Here is a 22,162-nt window from a genome sequence, read left to right as displayed (position 1 = left end):
TGTTGTTACTCCTTACAGATCAGTAGATAGGATAGAAGGAGATCTTATTTGAATAAAGCAGCAAAGAGACTAGAACAGTATCCAGAAAATATCATATAGGAATAATGTTAAAGCAGGAGGATAATTTGAAAATCACAATAAAATATATAAAGACCGTTCCATGCATGAAGTATCTAGAAGATCCAATCCATGAAACCGAAATGTAAAATAAAGCCCACAGGAGAACTAAAAGAAAAAAAAAACAAATTTATGGATTAAATATATTAGTGTTACAATGAAATTTGAAATGTAATGAGAAAAGCAGTCCCAGATTGTATTCATAGTAGTATGATCGCTGGTTTTGCAAGGTATAGTCAGTCATCTTGATAACAAAGAGTTAATAAGTTGTCTCACAATAAATATGTATATAGTTTTTTCTTAATCTCAACTTCATACTTCAGTTTACTCGAATTCAAAAAACAATTGTTATAATTCTAGAATAGGCACAATAATTTGATTAATTAAACTGGTTGAACTCATTCAATATGTGAAAATGAAAATTTATTTTGAAAATCAATTTTCTCTTAAATAACATCTTAAATTTCCGCATTACAAATATTAAGATTTGCTCTCAACTTTTTACATTACAGAATTTTAAGCATGTCAATCTAAATTTTTTGTCCGATTTTCGTTCTTATAGTTTTCCAGTCCTCTCAATTTATGATTGTCCTTATTTATATATTATGTATAAATATATAGAAAACTTTTTAACTGTATTGGCAGTGCTAGACATCCTCTGGTTATCAAGATAAAAATTTTTATTTTTATAGAGTAAAAATTTTTTGGCATTTAAAAATGAGTACAATAATATTTACTCCTTTCTTTTCTTTTGGTGCTTGTGTTAACTAAGACTCTTAAATTTTTTCATTATAATTATTTTTTTATATGCTTTTTTTTAAATAAAATGGCTATAATAAATTTTAAGAAATTATATGTATATGAAAATTTTTAAATTGATTTGTTCAATGACCCCTTTCTCTAAACTAAATCTTTAAAAAAAGGCTCATAAAATACTCGTATTCAGATATTGATTTTAACCCAAAAAAAAGTATGTATATATATACAAATGTAGAGCGGATTAAAATTTAATATGTAAATCTGTATATTGTAAGTTTAGAGCTGTAAAAATTATAATTATATAAATATTATTAAACATAGATTATAGCGAAATAGTTAAATTAAAATTTTGGAAATAAAATTTATTTGAGTTGCAATATCGTATGATAAATTTGTTATACGAATTGGGTGATGCTCAAAATTTTGAAAATTTTTTTAAAGAGAATATTTTACAAACCTATAATAAATAAGTCCTGTGAAATTTAATTCATAAACAAGAAAGAATAGAAAAGAGTTATGCAATGAGTTTAATAAGATAAATCGCGAAAAATGCCAAATATGTCAATTAAATTTAGAAGTAATAGGCAACACAAATTTAGTGTCTAGTGAGTCTAGATCAGAATTTTTAAGTAATTTAAGTAATTGTCTTCGAAAATTTAAATAATTTTCTTATTTGATTGTTACTTGCAAGAAATGAGGAAAGTTCATTTATAACACCCTAATTTATAACAAGTTACAAAAGAAATTTAAATTACCTTATATCCACATTATATTTAGTTTCTACTTTTTTAAAATTTTAATTGAATAGTGAAATTATGAAATTATGTCATAAAACATAAAATATTTAATAGTTTTCTATTCAGACCGTTTATATTTTATAATTATATAATTAAATTAAAAAAAATTATAACACATTATATAAACATAAGTAATGCCCCATTTCCGATTATATTCATAATATATTGTACATACATACATACATATAAATTTATCACATTTATATCTGTTCCATTTTAAATCCTCGTTCTAAAAATTTACACATGCACTCCATATTTATGCTGTGTATACACACATACATATGTATAGTGTGTTTATATAATGTAGTCTTTAGTCGTGAAAATATTCTTTAAAGAAAAGATTTTATAAAATAAACAACAAAGATTATAAAATAAAAAAAAAACAAAAATAATTTTCAAAGAGTAAAAAATTATGAAACAATAAAATTTCTTATAGAAAATAGAAAAATATAGAAAAAAAAAACGTAATTCTATAGAGCATTTTTTAACCTTGAAACGTTAACTAACCTACATTTAAAATAATTATATTATTTACTCTTTACATTATATATGTGTGTGTTCATTGAATTAATTATAATTTGTGTTCCCTAATGGTGAGTTTTATATACAAACCTATATGATTGTATATGCATGTATATTAGTGTTTTTATATATGAATATAATTGCATATAGAGGCTGCATTTTAAATTGTTTTGAAGGTGATTTATATATGTTTTTATTTGTACAAAAAATATGTATATACTATGAGCGTATACGATATATTGCAATTGTGAATGAATTGCATATTAAATTTTAAAAATTTTTCCAAACATTCTCGTACAAGAGATTAAAGCGTTTTGTTCAAAAACAAGAAATTTGAATACATAGTTATACTCGGGTATATTTCCCCCTCCCTTTTTAAGTTATACTGAAATGAATTAAAATCTACTAATTTTTATTTGAAAAATCACATTATTTCTGAAATTTTATTTTTCACTCGAAAATATTTTAATCTATCTTATATTTTAATTTAAATGAAGAAGATTTATTTAAAAATAGAGTTTTTTTGAAGATTTTTTATTGTCTCTAAATATTTTTATTTAAATATTTTATATTAGATTTATTAAATACGATTAACTGGACTCGTAAGTCTATTAGAAATTATAATTCTGTTAGATATAGCTAGTAATAAATTTCTAAAGAAAATTTCTAGCAATTAAAAAATTATGGAATGGAGCTTAATTCTTAAAATTGCATAAATTTAGGCAAAAAAGAAAAACGAAGAGATGTGAAAAATTTCAATTTTTTTTAAATAATTTTTATATACGAAGCATTCTAATTGAGAAGTTACTGCAAATCTTGTAAATTACTATGGAAAAACTAGTAATTTGGAAATTTTATTATCAATTCGAAAGTACTGATCTACGATTTTAATTTAATATATGTACCTCTGATTAACCTTTTCTTTATTCGAAATGAAAATTCAATTTTAATTAGTTTTATTAAAAAAAAACTTATTCTTTTTTTTTCTCTCTCTTATAAATTATAAATAATGATTATATAAATATAAAAAATATAATATTATTTTAAAACATTTCACTAAAAAGAAGATTATTTCAATCAACTTCTAAAGAACTAAATTTAGTTGCCATTTTAGCCATTTCACTACAACCAGTTTCTTCTACAACAATTTCTCCCTTTTCAATAACATTCTTCATTGTTGAAGCACCACTTGAAGTTGATGTTGCTGTTGTCACTAGTGATCCTGATGCTGTTTTTCCTTTACTATCTGTTGATGGTTTTGTTAAAGCACTTTCAATAAGCCATTGCCGATATCTTCTTTCAATCATATGACGTTGATGTTTATGCATTTTTTCAAGACGTTCTAATGGGCCACCATAATCCTACGGAAAAAAAGGGAGACATTTTATGTATTTCTAAAAATTATGAATTAAATCAATAAATAAATATTGGATAGAGATTTAATTTCTCTATTTTATAAATAAAATTTTTAATGTTGATGTAATTTAACATTAAAAAAATTATCGGAACTTGCAGTATTTTGCATATTCCGGATTAAATTAATTAAATATTTTATAAATAATTTACCACTGGTAATAATTCACTAGGCAAAACATCGGATGGTCCCAATGATGTAAATTTCAATAAAGACATTAATTCACCGCGCATTAAAGGTTTAACTAATGTCATTATTTGATTAATGAAGAATGACGTATGAACAATATAAATTTTTTTCAATCTAACTGGATGTGCTTCTTGTATATATGCCATAAATGTACGTAATGGTCCAAGTTGTATTCTGGTTAAATGTCCAAATCTTAAACCTTTCATATCAAATACGACTACATATCCTTCAGTAATTCCTAAAAATATAATAATTTTATAAAAAACATATTTCATGCAATTAATCTATTAGGGATAGATTAACAAAATTAAATATAATGTCATACCGTCTTCACTTATTCTGACATCATTAAACATACAAAAAGCTTTAATTGCATTCCCAAAATGCATTTTTGATGGATCTGAATCTGATAAACGATATACTAAAATATTATAACCTTCTGGTGTTTTAAGAGGCAAACCGACCATATGCCTGTAAAATTTAAAAAAAATGGAAAAATATTTATTAACATTTAATCTTAAATCTCGTCTAATTTCAAAATTTGATTTAAAGTTAGTGAAACTTACGTCATATCATATACGAATTGAATTTCTTCTAACATCATATCACGATTATCAAATAAATCTGGAGAACTTAAACGTATCTGAACGTATCGTAATAGAGCTCTTTTACTACTTGGTACATCACCATAACAGGCATGAACAAATAAATATGCATGATTTTTCGTAAATTTTGAAAAACGAGATTGAGCTTTCATCCTAAAATTATATAATATGTATATGTATATAAAAATAATAATTATTTATTTAATATTAAATTTACCACTCATAAACTTCATCTACAGCTGGTTGATATTCTTGAGGGATTGGAACAACTTCCGGATGATCCAAAAACGGTTGTGGTAATAAACTCATTTTTGTTTATTATTTTATTAAATTTAAAAACTGAAATGAGAGAAAAAAAATTTATAAATTTAAATATAAAAAACTTTGATTTTAAATTTGACGTTTATATGTCATTTATTCTTTTAAAAATTTTTTGAATTATAAATTTATTTAAAATAATAATATTATTATGTATGTGTCACCTATTTCATATTTTATGCTCTTTGTATGTATAAATATTGATCTCAAATTGTTAAATGTTCCCAGTTCTCTTTTCACATCATTCAAAATTTTCCCAAAATTTATTGTATGTAATTTTTGTTTTGAAATTTTGAAAAAAATTGAAAATTTGACAATTGAATTTCATGAGATGACAATCTCATTCGATGTTCAACTGTTTGAGCATGTAAGAGATTAATTAATTTAGCAAAGCGGAGAAAAAAAACTGAATGAGTTAAGTGAGAGATCAGAAATCGGCAAAGCTTTGTACGGAAAATAACTACGTATTTCCAGTCCAGACTTCAGAAATGAAATGTTCATAATAATATCGGAGGTATTCATAAACAATTTAGTGTAGTCTCTTAGTGTTAAGTTATGAAATGGAAGTGAGAAATGTTTGACGTCAAGATATAAATTTGGTTTGTTGACAACATTTTCGCAATAAAATTTGCAAAAGAAGGAATTTAAAAACATTAATGATGAACAATGTCAGTATAGAGAAAGCACTACTTTATACCAGAGAAAAAATGATGCTTGAAGCAGAAGAGATTATTACAGTCGACGGAGCTATAAATATCGGTTATCAAGCGCACTAACAAAATTCAATAAAAAGAAGAAATTAAAAACGGAGCGAGAAGATAAAAGCATATTGTACTCGTAATACAAACAGAAAATGATATTCAAAGTGCAATAAACATAAGATGGGGTTGACTTAGCTGATTAAATGATAATCGATTAAATTAGGTGTTTTGGTGACTTTCATTTAATTACATTAAAAATTTAATATTTTAATTTTTGATTTACCGATTTTCAAAAACCAACCAACATGTTGAACATGTTGGCGAGTGAATGGAATTTTTTACAATTTTATAAAAATTACAACAAGTTTTATTAATAAATTTAAATCAACAAATTGAAAAAAAAATCGTTTTAATGAATGATTTTAAAAAATAAATAATTTTCAATGGTTATCCACTATTCTTTTTATTTTTTTTATGTTATACGGTTTAAAAATTTTGTTTAAAAACCTTAAATAATTAAAAGTACAATAATTTAAAAAAAATTCCTTTAATGAAATTTAATGCATAAAATGAACGTGACGTGACATTTGTGTATTGTGTACTTTGACATAATTCAATTTTGGCACGTTTCTCTCTTAAAAACCAATAAATATTTTATTTTGAATAATTCACAAATACTATATACAAGACTTTATGTATTTATATTTATTGTTGTACCTTTCACATTATTTACTTAGATTAGATTGTAATTTGACATAAAAATTTGATTATCATTCGTGCATGGTACAGAAAGCAAAAATTAATGTATACAGAATAATAGTGAATAATATTGTAACCATATAGGATTGTAAACAAGCAGGTTTTTGTCTAATAAATGATGAAATCGCTTAAAATGATTTTGTTATTAAATAACTATTTTAAAATACGAAAAAAATGAAATATTTTAGTTAATCTTTCATTGTTTCATTGTCAATTAAATATGAATCACATCAAATTTTCAATATCTGTAGCGGTCATTATTATAACTAAAATAATAATTATATGTTTATCGTAAAATCTAATTTTCGTAGCATCCCTATGAATACCGCTACCTATTCTAAATTCTTATTATATAAGCAATATGTTTCTATTTCGTCTCTTTCATTATTAGTTCAACAGTTAAGCAGTGTAGTTTGTAGTGCCACTAGGTTTAGTACAATATAATATAAAATTAATTTAACATTATAAAAAGTATTCTTAATAAACAATAAAATGGCGGTAATAGTGGTAATATCTCTCAATAATATCCAATTTATGTAAAATATTTGCTTTCCACTAATTTATTTTGGGATTTGTGGGATCAGAGACACCAGAGTCATTGCTTTAAAGTTTGATTATATTATGCAAATTAAAATAATTACGATTCGATTTCTGTACAACACGAAGTCAATATGAGGCATGTTGCTGCTCATTTCCGTGCCCAAAACTGTTTATAATTTATTAATTTTTCAATATTAGCCTATGCTTATGCAATTCAATTATTGAGAAACATTAATATTGTTGCATAATATTTGATCATTAAATTTCTACATTTTAATTTTAGCTATATTTTTTAATTAATTAATAATAAAATAATAAAATTTATTAGACTTCCTCATAAAATAATAATTTTTAATTCATACAAATTTTTATTACATTATTTTATTATATAATTAAAAGTATACAAAATAAACATATATGTAAAAGCTTTACCAACACATTTTAAGATCAATAAACTCAGATAACTTTTTATGTGTTTCTAGAAACTTTTTTTTTTATTTTATTGTCTCATACCGATTACATACAATGTATATTTTCATATTTATTTGCTTATTAAAATAAAAATCATTTTTTTTTATATTTGAATAGACTTCCATGACTTCCAAATATTGTATTATTTATTTCTACTTCAGAGACAACGCAAATGCAATAAAACACAAGTACTGTGATTATTTGCACACACTACATCAAATATAGTAATGGTAGCATAATGGTCATACTGAGTTATAAAATTGTTTTTGGATAAAAATTCTATGGAATTTGCCAAAAAAAATGATAAATTAAAAAGAGAAAAAAAGTTTATTTTAAAAATATTTTTATATTTTTTTTATTTAAACAATCAAAATATTTTTTTCCTGTATTTAAATTTTAATAAAATTTAAGGCGGAATGCAATTAATTTTTATGGGATTTTTTATAGGAAATCCAAAAATTTATTATCTGGGTTTTTAAAGTACAGTTCAAAGTTTTCAAAAACAGATTCAGTTTGCCGAGGTTTTCCGGAATGAATGGAAATTTATTTTGATCAAAAAAAATCATAACAAAATTCGTTAATTCGCTTAAATTATCGACTTAAATCGGAAACCGAGTTATATTACAAAGCTATCATAACGCTTAACGGAGGGGCAAAATAATTCTCCTGATGGTTTCTTCGAATAGTTCAGTAATTCTATAAGTAAAACACGTCCTCATATAAAGCCGGAAATCAATTATTCGAGACCAGGAAAATTTTTTTAAATTTCCTACTTTGACTCGTTCCTGTGCCCACGTCATTCAATTTTAATTAAGATATTTAAAAATAAATAAACAACTACTTAGATGTTGTTATTGTTATGTAATTTGTATACTTATATACAGATACAAAAGCTTTTAATAACATAGTCACATATATACGATATACATTTATTTACACAATTATTTAGGGTAATTTAATTCTAAATTTCATAAGAAAAAAAAATATTGTAAGTATGCAATTAAAAATCACTTATAATTTTAAAATAATTCGAAAAATTTCACTTACATAAACTAAAAAAGATATATAAACAAATCAAAGTACACATAATGAAAAGGTATATATATATAAAAAATCTATATATACACATATATTAACGCATGTATACGGAAAAAGAAATAAAAGAGAAATATTGAATAAAATTATGAATGAAAGTTGTTTAAACTAATAAATAAAATAATATTAGAGATTACAAGCTTGATAAAACAAGTTTTTGCGTCACACATTCTAAGAAATAAACAGAAAAAACAGCCTATCTGCCTTCGTAATACCTTTAATTTTTTCATTTCAACTGTATAATTATTATACTCGTATAGTCACAAATTTTTTTTGAAAAGCTTTGAATAAATTACTTCATTATTGCATATATATATGTTACACGGACTTTTCATTTCTAAATATTTGTATATATTAAACCGAAGTAGGGTAAACACTTAATTTTCAGGAAAAAAATTGAAAGAGAGAGGGCAATTATATGGAGAATTGTTTACGACAATCCAAGCATGTTCTAAAAGTTATATGTACGGGAAAGAACTAAATGAACGCTTTTCCGGACCTGCAAGCTATATAGGTATTACCAAATAAGAACACACCATATGAAGTTGTGTCTGGCGAGTAGAGAATTTCTTGAAATAAGGACAGTCTCAGGAGAGTACTTTAGACGGTATCTGATATTGTTCGAACGGAAGGGAACACAATTATAATAATGCGCCGAAATTCAATGTTAGTCAAAGTTTAAAAATTTTTTTTTGAAACCTCTATTGAGAATTTTTGAAACATGACGCTGAACAAAATTTGTAGAACTTTTAGAGAACTTTTCAATAATATGCCGCAAAATCATAAAAATATTTTAATATTTGGAAGGAAACAGACTTGTGTTTAAACGTTGTGTTTAAACTCATTTTATATTAAACAGTTAAAAAAACTGAGAGCAATAAGAAAACTGCCGAATTATAGTGAAACGAATTTATAAACTTTAACTAATAATATTTAAATATGTGCTTAAACTAAATCAAATCCTATAATATCTACACATGTTTGTCTTAATACAAATTTGAAAAAAGAGCATAGCATTTCTTTTATCCAAAGCAATTATTTAATATTTGAATTTCTCAACCTGGATATTATCTTACATCATAAATGATATCCGTGACATAATCTGCATCAACTAACATTCCGTTAGTCATCTTATTAAAAATTCATTCAAAGTATGCCACATTTTTTTTTCTTTTTTTTTTTTTGATAAAAACTTGAAATGTAAATAACATTTTTTTTTAATTCAACAGCTTATGGAATTCATTAATATTTTAGTATATATACATATGTATATAATATGTTTTTTTATATTTATATATTTTTATAATTATATAATTTTAAAATATTTGTGAATAAGTTAACGATCTCAGAAATAATATTAATATTCACATATTAAATTTTAATTAAAACAAACAAAACTGAGCATTTAAATTGTTATTGTATGCTGTTATAGATAATTGCAACTGTTCTACAAACTTTAATGTATAACAAACATAACATAATGATTTTAATTGTTCACTCCAGTTTTATATTATTATCGTCGACATGACAATTTTGATTTAATTACTAGCCAAAAATTGATTGTTACAAGAGGTTAATTCCATTCCGATTTCTAATCAAAACCGATTTTTAATTGTTGCCATTCTCTAAACTCATGGTTAGTACCCGTTGGTGTCATGAATACATATTTGTGTTATAATTTCAAAGTGGATACCTTTTAGTGAAAATTACTGTTTTTCTTTTATTGAAGTTATTCTACATTATTACTATAGGATGTGAAATATTTGTGCTTAAAAATTCAGTAGTCTAGAACTTATTTTTTCTATTTTTCCCTTACTCCTCTTGGAGATATAGAACTTCCACTTGACATCGACACCTCGTTCTCTTTTAATCCCATTTTATTCTCCCCATTTTCCGGTTCTAACTTTGCATGATCTACACCAAATGTTCTTGGAGCGTCCGAGTCTTAGACTGTGTCCAATTCAACTCTACTTTCTTCTTATTTGACTATCCATTGGTTCCTCGCCTACTATTATCCAGAGGTTTTCTTATATTATATATGTTGGCCAGAACATTCGGCATATTATTCTGAGGCATCTATTAATGAATACTTACAACTTCTGACTGACGAATTTAATACAGGCCCAGAATATCTTGGATGCTTCTCTATATCGGTTGTAGTTTTGTCAAACGCTGCTCTTACTTTCTTTAGTCTGTTGTCTCCTTCTAGTCGTTGTCTTTTGTTAGGCCTGGGCATGAGGTATTGCTGCCAGAAGCTCTTGACGAACTCTCTTTTTTGGCTATTGAGTTCCAGACTGATTGTACTAGTGAAGTTAATTTTCATCTGGGTGTTGAGTGAGATTCCAGATTATGCTCTGTCTCTATAAGCAGACGATTTGTAGTAAGTTATCTAGTACGATTGTAAAGAGTATGTTGATTTCCGGATAAAGTGGTAAATTCCTCGCTTATTTTTAATTTATGTATTACCGCGAGCTCAGCTTCCTCTAGGACTAATAGTATCTCTTATAACCCAAATAAAAAATTAGGTTTCAAAACAAATATAAGAGAAGTGTTACGAACTGTACTTAAGCCGTGTTTGTATACTTAAAAATTAACATATTTATTTTTACTGAGAAAACTTGAATAAATTTTCTCGAAAATTTTAGAACAATTTGAACTAGAAACTTCATATTGCTATATTAAGCACATCACCCTAACTACTGCACATAAAATTCAATTTAATAGTATAAAATTTAATTGCTTTTTAAAATTTTTGAAATTTTTTTATTATTGCGGGATTAAAATTAAAACTACTTAAGATAATAATTAAAAATAAGTAACGATTTCAAGGACTTCAAATCTAATTCACAAAATAATAATTAATCGAGTTTTTATATTTTATACTTACAATGTTTCAATTTTAAATCTATATTTAATTTCAAATTACATGAGAAAAGTGTGGCTTTTAATACTCGTTCTTAATAAAATTTATTATTTCCGGTGATTAAATTTTTTAACAAATTTTACAACCTATGCAGAATTTAACTTTTAATTTGTTTTTGAATTCCGACTTTTAATATTTTAGTGGGAAACATTAATTTTATAAAATAGACATTCTATTATTTTTAATAGTTTATTTGGTTACTTAAACGAAACAATATTAAATTTATTGTGAAACTTTTTTTATAGCGCTTTTTATTATAGTTTAATTCTCTTCAAAAAATTTTCCATAATTCAAAATTTTAAGAAGATTTATCATTTGCCTTTCTGAAGTGATAATGAAATTTACTTTCATTGTTATGAAAGTGTCCATTAAGATGATCTACGAAAATGTAAATTTTGTCTACTTGTAGTAGAAGTCCACTTGATTGAACTTCTAAAAAATTTGAATTTTACTGTATCAAATATGAAGAAAATTCATCTTTTTTAAAATAATTAAAAAAGTAAAGTCGGCCATTAGTAAAGGTCTACTCCTAAGACCTGATATATCCCAAAACTTCATCAAAGCATCCCATTTCCAAAATAAAGTTAAATATTAATTTTCGTGAAAATCTATTAAGTCGAGGTTTCGATGCAGGAGTGCTAAGGCAAACAGACGGATAAACATCCATTTAATTCAAAACAAACAAACCTGTATTTTTAATATTCAATAATTTAATGAAATGTTATATAATTTAAATATATATGTATATCTATATATATAAATTTGAATTAAAATTAAATGCAACAATATGTTATTAAATGTTATAGGGTAAATAAATGTGTAAAATGTTTAACACTCTATATAACACTTCTATTTCGTTCATATAGATGTAATTTGCAAATATTCGCATGTAGATTATTATATTAAAATAAACATATAATTTAATTATACAAATATAGATGTAAAAATTTTTCTTAGAAAATAATGACATAACAGAAAATATTCCAGTTAATTATCAATATGCATGTACGAGTATACATACGTACGTACATATGTATACTACTTTTATCTTATGTGTACATTGAACTGGTTATACATGCATGCGTATATATTATAATAATAATCAACGTAATTGAAAAATAAAATTTCATGATGTCATAAAAATAAAAATCAACTGTTATAAAATAATTATACATTACACTATTTTTCTCTATAACAACAACAAAAATTACAACAACGAAATTTAATTTTTAAATGAACTACTAAATAAATTTATATTTCTAGAAATTATTCTTATGTATGTATGTTAATATTAAAAATAAATCATACACTTGAAACCATTTTTTCTGTAACCAACGCACTACCCTCTAATAACAATAATGCACTACATACATACATAATATTATGATGCTCATCACAGAGTACGTATGTGTATAACAAATACACACATATTTGAATTCTTATTCACAAAAATTCCGATCCCTCACTTATATTTTGTACATTTACAATAAAACTGCATTTCTGGTTTCAATTTGTTCGTCTACCCAATCTGTTCGTCTGCAAGACTTGTGTATCTATATTAAAATATAAAACTGAACTTTTTTTTACATATTTCCTTGGTTATGAACTTATTACTGTAGAAGAAATTTTTTTTCAATACCTTTCCCCCTCTACGGATTTGTCGTTTTTAAAAACTTTCCAAAATTTCGAAAACTCGTGTTTACTTGAAATCGTAAACGGTAAATTTTTATCATTTTACTACGGCTTTTTTTATACCCTGTACATTCAGTGAATGGTACATTAACTTTAGTATGAAAGTTAATGGACGGTAATTGGGCAAATTCGGACGACGATTTCGGGTAGCTGAAGGTACAACTCACAGAGATTATTTTGAATGTTACAAAAAATAATAAAGGTATTAATTACGTTATACATATCCTGAATATTACAAGAGAATGGTAGCATTGATTCGGGTATCTGCCGTACAACCCTAAAAGCTTATATTAAATTATTGAAAAAATAATAAAGGCCAATAACATAAACCAGATTATATCCTGGATGTTTTTGTGGAATGGCTTGACATATTCGGTAAGCTGCCATACAATTGCAAAAATAATAAAGTTAGATTCATGAAACTTGGCAGTCATATACCCGATTACAGGACAAACATAAATTCCTGCGGTTTTTAGATTAAATAGTTTGAGAGGTTCAAGTAACTGCAATATAACCATAAAAGTTAATTTTATAGCGTTTGAACAAAAACTAGCTTCAAATATTTCAAAAACAAGTTTTTGTACTCAGATTGTCGAGGTGGTGGTTTAGATCGACTGAACCGTTTTTAGTTGTTCTAAGGGAATTTTTATCTCATCCGAAACTTTTGCAATAATTATTATTAAAATTTATGCAACAATTCGTTTGGAAATTTGCTATTTTACAGATCTACATTGATTTGATTCGAATTTTATTAATATTGAAAATATTTTCACTACTTATTACTATTTCTACATAATTACAGTCCTACATATACATTCATTTTATGAGTATCATTGTTTACATTCCATAAGTATTACATTTTCTTTTAAATCAGTTTCGTAATAGAAATCAAAAGTTAATAACTAAAATGAATTAAGTGCTTATTCATATATTCATTAAAGATTGAATGAAAAAAGAAATACTAAGGCAAAATTTATTCACAATAATATTGTACTCACTCGAATTTTTCAATTTATTTATTTTATTTAATATTTACTTAAAAAAATTTAAAGTGGTATACATATAATTTTTTTTAATTAAAATAAAAATAATAGCTATGAAGAAGCCATTAATCGATTAACAGTCCATTCACGGTAGAATAATAGTCGTAATTGGTAAAAATAAAATAGAAACAAAATTTTTTAAATATAAAAAGTGCTCAAGCGGTCTCACCACTTGTGATATTTATTAAGAAATAAATAAATTGTTATAATTGATTTTGTGCGTATTAATTTTTTATTTTCTGTTTTGGAAATTTAAATCAGATTTAATATTAAATTAGAAATATCAATTTTTATAAATTTGAATAATCGAAATAAAAATGGAATATTTGAAATTTCCGGTATTAGATATAAGAATTTCTCTGAAAATTTGTTTTAAACCTCATTTTAGTCGTTAAGTGTAAGCTAACAGTAATCAGAAACATGTGTAATTAAAATCGATTTTATGGACTTTGGACAAATAGTTTTGGTAAACTTTTATTAACACTTTTTTAATTCCACCATATAAAAGAAATTTATTCTGTATAGCTACTTTACTAAAATATTATCAACTAAAACTCTATCAAGTTCTTCGCTTTAATCTTTTGAATCTTTTATTTTAAAAAGAAAATTAAAACGCATATGAGAATGCTTGTTAAGAAAATATTCTAGAAAGTAAATTAAAAAATACTTATAACTAGTAACCCCCTGACGTTTTTTTTCTTAAATAACATTATCATTAAGTTTTATTAACATGCTTGTCGCTTGAGTATATTACAGCCAAATCATTAGCATACATTAATATCTTTCAATTCAAATAATATTCCGATAGCTAATTTACGTAGCAATTGAACAACGTAAGGTCCAGTGAACTTCACTGAAGAACTCCAAAATCAATTGCTGAAATTTCACAGTGTATTTTTTTGATACTCTGTAAATTGTGTTCTATTTGTTAAGTAACTTTCGAATCAGTCTTGCGGAGCACGAGTAATTCCCAATTTATATAGAATTCTCAGTAGAATAAAATCAAAGGCTTCCGTCAGGTCAAAAAAAATTAGTTATTGCTACTTCTTTGTGTTGGTTAAATTCAAGTTGAATAGAAGCTATAATGTCAAATAGAATTGTTGATGTATTAAAATTCAACAATTTGAAGTTAGAAAATATTTTTTGGTTTAAAACCGTTTTAGTTTTTAAATTTTTTTTCAATATTGATTTGGTATACGTTATTTTTTGAGTACATACATAATTATAATAAATTTTGAAATTCATTGATTCAAAACAAATTAATTTTGATCAGCATGTAATTTTGATTAATTTTATTATACTTATATGTGTTCGCCTTTTCATGTTCGTGTAATTTGATGTATAACTATATGAACATCTTAAAATCACTCTAACTTGTAACAAATATTTTTGGAATTTTAATTCCCGCTGCATATTATATAGGAGGTATAATAAATTTGTCGCGATGAATGTGACACCATGGACGTAGTTTATTTGCGACCCCGTATGGTATTATATATCCGTGCTCAGAATGAAATTCAAATTCGAAGTGTCCTCTAACCGTGTGAATGATCATCGATCTGTTATTGAAGCGCCCATTTGAGAACGCAAAAATATAGAGACTTGAAATTCGACATAAATGAATATTTTTAATGCACACAAATCAGTATTGGAAATTAACAAAATTGTCTCAGTGAAACTAGTATCTCCTGTACAGAGTTCCGGTAGGATTTTTAAAAAAAGTTCAAGCTGCAGGTCATTGGAAAATTTTTCAAACTTTTGATTGACGATTGCGAACATCGGTCCTCCCTTTCCTACCTATTTAAGTTGAAAATATCCCGTGTTTGTAAAAATCTTAAAAGTTTGTAAAACAAGTTTTCAAAATGTTGCTTTAAAATTTCGAGATTTTTTTTTTGGGAAAAATTAAATTAAAATTTAAATTAATTTTTTATATTATTTTAAACTACAACATAATTTTGTTTTTATCTATTTTGATTAAAACTAAAAGATAAATAAGCATCGCGTGTAATTTTCGTTTTGCAACCATGTAAAAAACAAAACAGTCTACAAAATTTTTTTTTTATCACAAAAATTTTAGTATGTAGGTTTACAAAAACAAATAGTAACGAAATTTTTGTAAATTTAATTTATCTTCATAGTGACACACTCTAAATTATTGATATATTAATTTAGACAAAATTTATACTGTATCAGTTACAACGCCTGTTTGGAAATATTTAAATTTCGCAAAATTCTTAAAGTGCATAAAAGCCTAGGTATTTATAGAAAAACATGACCGATTTCAGATAATAAAAAAAAACAAAATAATTTTATTTGAAAATTTCAAAACTTGTTTGCAATATTTTTTTTTATAAAAAAAATGTTCGTATAATGCTTTTTTTATGGTAAATATATAATAAATCCATTTTTAAGAGAATATCAAATTTATTTTCGAAAATTTAATAAAGTATAAATTACAATTCTGTTAAGTTTCAAGCAAATAAAAGCAAAGTTGTATAACAAAAATAAATGTGTTATACTTTGAATTTGAAAATTTATCAAATTTAAGGATTTAATTCAATTTAAGGCAGTCAGGTATTCATTCTAGATCAGGAACCTAGAATGAATTAAGAAAGACAAAACTGATTTTATTTCATTAATCATTCTAATTACTTAAGTCTGTGATAAAATATTCGGGCGGCTTCCCCGACTGCGTATACAAGAAAAAATAATGGCAATTTTTAGTTATTACTATATTTGGAACCATATTCTACAAATGTAGTGTTCAATATTAGTTCTAAACGTAGTGACACTGCCTATTTAAGTTATGTAGACCAACGATTTTATTTTAACCAAACAAAATTTAATCCAAAAACCTTTAATAACAGCTTCTTGGTACAAGCCTATGTATCAATTCATTGCCACATGTATAATAGAATAAATTTCGGGCACTCTTATTGGAAAAGCGCTTAAATAATGATTTTAGAATTAAAAATTCGTATTAATTCTATACGTTATGGAAATTTTCGATAATTTACTCTTAAAATAATTTAAATTTGAAGAATTTTCATTAATTACCCTTTGTCAATTTTAATAAAAAAATTTTTATTTTTTCCGACAAAGTATTATTTTGAATACCGATCAAAAAATGTCATATAATTATTATCAGTTTCACAATAATTTATTAAATAGCAAAGACAAGCGAATTTTAATAATCGTTTTTATTCTAAATTCATGTAAAAATGAACTTGTTAAGGTAAAAAGAGAAAGAAAACTAAAATTTCTTTCACATGTTTTTTTTTGTCGTTTTTGCCGACATTGTAAAACATTGACAATAACACACTCATTCCGCACGTGAGTTCATTCCTAAGAATTTCGTATACACATTTTATGCCAGTATTTAAAATTTTACATGTCAAAAGAGAAGAGAAAAGAGAAATTATAATTACATTGTACATTCAACAAAATGTGTGTGTTATACAAAAAAAAATTTAATAAAAATATTTTTTTTTTTGTTTTTTTAATATTTCTGCATAATTTTAAAAATTTTTATAGGGTTGTGTAAAATAAGACGAAACAACTAAGTATATGGTGTATTTGAAGAAATCATATTTGAAGAAAGTGTATTTTTAATTTTAAACGGCCCTCTGTTTATACCAAAATGAAGCTGAATACATAATTTTAAAACTTGCTGCAATGAATGGATTTCTAAAGCCTGTTTATTAGAAGTTTGTTAATTTTCTTTGAACTGGGTCAATAACCTGGGTCATTTTCATGAACTGGGTCACTATAGTAATATTTACCTAACATTTTCTTCGGTACCATAGCTAACACTTTAATATGCCGAAATATGTTCGAACATTAAATTGTTGTACTCCTTCCTGGCTTTGAAAGCGGAATTATTAAAGAAGAGTAATCCAAGTTTAATTCAAATTTTGCATTCTTTTATGATTATATTTTACTATTACAATTACGAAAATAAATACGTGATTAACACGTGCATTTGTTTGTTATTATCGGAGAGGAAACAATTTTTCAAGAACATTATGCATTAACAATTTAAATTTGTTAACATCGGATAAATTGTGATAAATTAAATGTCACGTTTCAACTATAGATGCACTTCTAGTCTTTTCCGTTTTATAATATAAAATACTCGTACTCGCACAATCTATTAATAATGCACTTTAATATAATATAAATAATGCAATTTTTAAATAAGTTCAGACACTCTAACCACATTAATTATAGATTCGGTTAATATTATATTTATTATATATACAGGGTTGTCTGGAAAAAAGAACAATAGCTAACTTTTGCGAGATATCTAAGGTTTTTGAAAAATTTTCAGTTTTCTAATTTAAAATTTCATGTTTAAGCAATTTTTATTCAAAAACTGCAATTGTGACAACAACCATTGACACTGGCTTTATGTAGATCTATTAACTGTGAAAAAAAGTTTTAAGCAATATGTCGCTCTATAACTTCAATAGCTTCAAAGCTGTTATGGATATTTGTTCGGCCGAAGTTTTTTAATCTAATTTTATTTAACCCTCAAAAGTTGCCCATACATCTCTCAGATCTCCCACCTCCACCGCAAACAACATTTTTCCTAAAATACTTCAAGATCGAGAACGACCATAGCTGCCTATCTTAACCCACCCCTCTTCCAAAATCTAATATTTTGCTAGAAATTGCTTGTCATCTCATATGAAACACTCTGGTAAATACTTTGCGCCTGTAAAAGGAATGAATATAAGGTCTAGTTTTAATCAGTAGACATACATATATGTTAAAATTAAGTGATAATCGTGGGTTAATAATTCTCATGTTATGCAATCATATTAAAATTATAAATAACCGGATAAGTACAATATTAAATTAATTTTAATGTTATAACTTGAAATTAAAAGTTAAAAGCCATTTAACTGGTAATTGAAAACAAAATTCAAGTTTTTTTTTTAATTAACCAACATACTTTTTGCACAGATTCAACCGGACATCATTTCAATGTAAAGGATTCTTTATTGTAGTCTTAAATACATAAAATTTTAATAATATGCACGTATGAGTATGGTAAATGTGACATACACGTATTTACATAAAATATTGTTTTGCATACAATTGTTTCTTTGAATCTCAATATTATTAATGTTTTAATTTCAAATTAAAATTGACATTTCGTATAATTTTCAAATATTTCGTATTTCAATTTAATTTAAATTAAAAATATCACGAAAGTCGTGTTTAATTAAAGTTCTGTTTTATTTATTACATTAAAGCTATTACATTGTATCGTAAAACATAAGTATATAAAATATATTTTAGAATATTTTTGAAAATATTAAAATTATATTGAAATATAAAGAGTTGCCATTACTCAAGTGTTTTAAATTACATTTCACGCTGTGAAAATATAATTTTCCAATGTTTCAATCTATATGCTAGATGAGCAATATTAAAATTTATTTGATCTACAGACCTCCAAAGAAATATGTGTCACATTGTACGATCTCGGTGGTCAATTTACAAGTCCAAAATACAAAACTAATTGCCCATGCATTACCTAATTTATAATAATTATTTGGAAAAATTTTGGAGCATTTCCCGGTCGTCATTCTCTTTATGGCAAACCAAAATGAGTCAAATTGAATTGTCAAAACATGAAAATCCAAACAACAATAAAATCAAAGCATTCATACGATAGTTAATTAAGAAATATTACCAGCACGTAACTTGTTATCAATTAATACACATTTGCACATAATATACGAAAATAACTATGTTTATGCATGTTTACGCACGAAATATAGGCATATTTGCGCATAAATTAATGAATGTATGTCAAATTTCTAATTAAAAAATATAATTAAAATATATTATATAAATTATGTACATTATTTTATTTATACCTTCACGCCACAATTGATATTACACCTCTCTAATATGCAATCATTATTAATGTATATTACATAAGTTTCTATAATTTATTTCTTCATATAATTTAAAATAATTAATTAACTGAGTATTGTACCTTGTACATAATATTCGATATATAGAATTATAATACTGAGAGCACATTTTGTGAAATCGATATTTCGTATTCCCGCAACATAACTGTATTAACTCATATATATTTGATTTTTTAGGTTTTGAGATTATTGTTTTAAAATAATATGTACTTGTCAATTGACTCTATAAAGTATTTAAAATAATAGGTTTTTATTAGCCCATTTTATCTGCAATTATTTTAACTTTTGTCACAGGGGTGTGATTTCAATCAAATAGCATGTAATTTTCTCTACATTCACACAAAATCAAATTTTAAATTATTTTTTTCCAATTGTCATTTGGAAAGAAATAAAAATTTATATACGAAAATTAAATTAAAATTTCAAAATATAGCTAGGTTAATATACTGAACAGTTTAAACAGTACTAATTTAAGTTTAATATTAAGTATTTAAAAAAAAAATATATTTGTGATGAGGCAGTCAATTATAATATTTTACAAAATGATTAAATTTTTATTTTAATATTTGATTTTATATTTTTATACATACATGCACATACATATATATATGCAAATATACAAATATTAAAAATTTGGTTTTTTTAGGTTGAATTTAAACTGAACATTAGCAATAATGACAACAAAAGATTTATAACAATTTTATAATGAATTAGCAAAAAGAAAAAATTAAATACAATTTTTTAAATTTATTATTTAGAAAGCGTTTCCTCTGAAAAAAAGTACCCACCGACAAAAAAAAATTATTATTATTATTGTAGTAATTTGATATGGTGCCACCTGTCGCTGTAAAGTATGTAAGAAATTTTTTTTCGGTTGTCTAATTTAATGTATGTATATATGCATACATACGTTTATAATATATAAGATGATTATATATACATATATGTATAATTTGTACATGATGAGTGCCGTGCTCAAAAAAAATTTTTTTTTTAATAAAAATAGAGAAAAAATCTCTTATACACTTCAAAAATTTTATTACAAAACAAAATTTTTTTTTTGAAAATAATCACCAGAGTTACTGATCTATTAAATATGTAGTAAATCTTCTACATTTAAAAAAAAAATACATAATAGCAAGTACGTTAATCTGTACTTAATTTAAAATTCCTAATAGATTTGGTATATGTAACAATTTTTTGGATGCTGTAATTATTATTTTGAACAAAACAACTGTTAATTATACGAGTATGTAGTCAAAACTGTTTTCCTTTTAAAGCTATTATAGAGAGTTGTTGCGCGGTAAGACCCATTTTTTATATTCACAGTATAATATAATTTCTTATATGAATAAAATTTACAAAAATAAAATAGTAAAATAATATTCGTTAGTATTTTTCGTATTTTACTTATAGTTTTTATGCTATAGATAATTAACGACGACATTAATCTACTACATTAAATTTACAACTGATTACATTTTGAATTTGATTACATTTTAAGACAAGTCATAGCTGCAACACTGATGATCACTCAAAAATAAGAAAAAGAAAGGGATTATCATATTTATTATAAAGCAATAGATTTGAATAAAAATAAAGTAGATATTCGTAGTGGCACGTACATACATATGCACATTAACAATTTAATTTTTGTAAATTACATACATATAGATAATACATAACTACAGATATGGAAATATATTATTTTCAAATTAAAATCAATATTATGAATTTTCCGTTTATGAAATTACGAAATAATGAATAAAAATTAATTTAAAATTACACATACATATACTTATGTATGTACAAATATTCATATATTATTTTAAGTGCACTTATATACTCCAACATACCTATAATTATAATTTGTTTATTATAAAATATAAAAATTCCAAAACACTTTCACAATATCTTTGAGCGCATAGTCAAGTCTCAAATAAAAAATATTTTTATTGCTTAATACAAAATTTTATTAAAAAATTTTTTAATTTTTTATTTTATTTCCTAAATATTGCAATTCACAATAAACAAAAAATTAAAACTTAAAAAATGTTGCACAGTTGACTAATCACATTTATATGACAATTTATTATTTTTTTTTTTTTTTTTTTTTTAAATATTAAAAATGCTCAAAGAAAAGCAGCAAGTAAACAAAAATAAATTTTTCTGTGGAACGGTACTTGTCAACATATGTACATACATGTATACTTAAAAATTTTCAATTCTTGTTTAAAACAAAACAACTTAAGAAAAAAAAATTCAC

General features: G+C 24.5%; 2 protein-coding genes across 3 annotated transcripts in view; one reads left to right on the top strand and one right to left on the bottom strand.

The window, feature by feature from the left end:
- Positions 1–3,155: 3,155 nt before the first annotated feature.
- On the bottom strand, positions 3,156–21,896 carry LOC129607953 (uncharacterized). Its single transcript, XM_055519226.1, has 6 exons — positions 21,753–21,896; positions 4,621–4,742; positions 4,365–4,556; positions 4,124–4,269; positions 3,762–4,036; positions 3,156–3,556 (listed from the first exon to the last, which is right to left on the bottom strand). The coding sequence occupies exons 2-6, from the start codon at positions 4,710–4,712 to the stop codon at positions 3,269–3,271; spliced, it is 993 nt and encodes a 330-aa protein (XP_055375201.1). The 5' UTR covers positions 4,713–4,742; positions 21,753–21,896; the 3' UTR covers positions 3,156–3,268.
- Positions 13,968–22,162, top strand: part of LOC129607954 (alpha-tocopherol transfer protein-like) — a 29,045-nt gene continuing 20,850 nt past the window's right edge. Inside the window, exon 1 of one of the 2 annotated variants that reach the window (XM_055519230.1) lies at positions 13,968–14,035. The gene's annotated coding sequence lies outside the window, so the exon portion shown is untranslated. Of the gene's footprint in view, positions 14,036–14,337; positions 14,412–22,162 lie in introns of those variants that run through there. The other variant, XM_055519229.1, reaches the window with a different exon arrangement.

The sequence above is a fragment of the Condylostylus longicornis genome, unplaced genomic scaffold (assembly GCF_029603195.1).
Source record: "Condylostylus longicornis isolate FDR11 unplaced genomic scaffold, ASM2960319v2 ptg000030l, whole genome shotgun sequence".
Lineage (NCBI taxonomy): Eukaryota > Metazoa > Arthropoda > Insecta > Diptera > Dolichopodidae > Condylostylus > Condylostylus longicornis.
The sequence above is the reverse complement of the archived record's forward strand: the minus strand, read 5'-3'. Positions and strand labels throughout refer to the sequence as shown.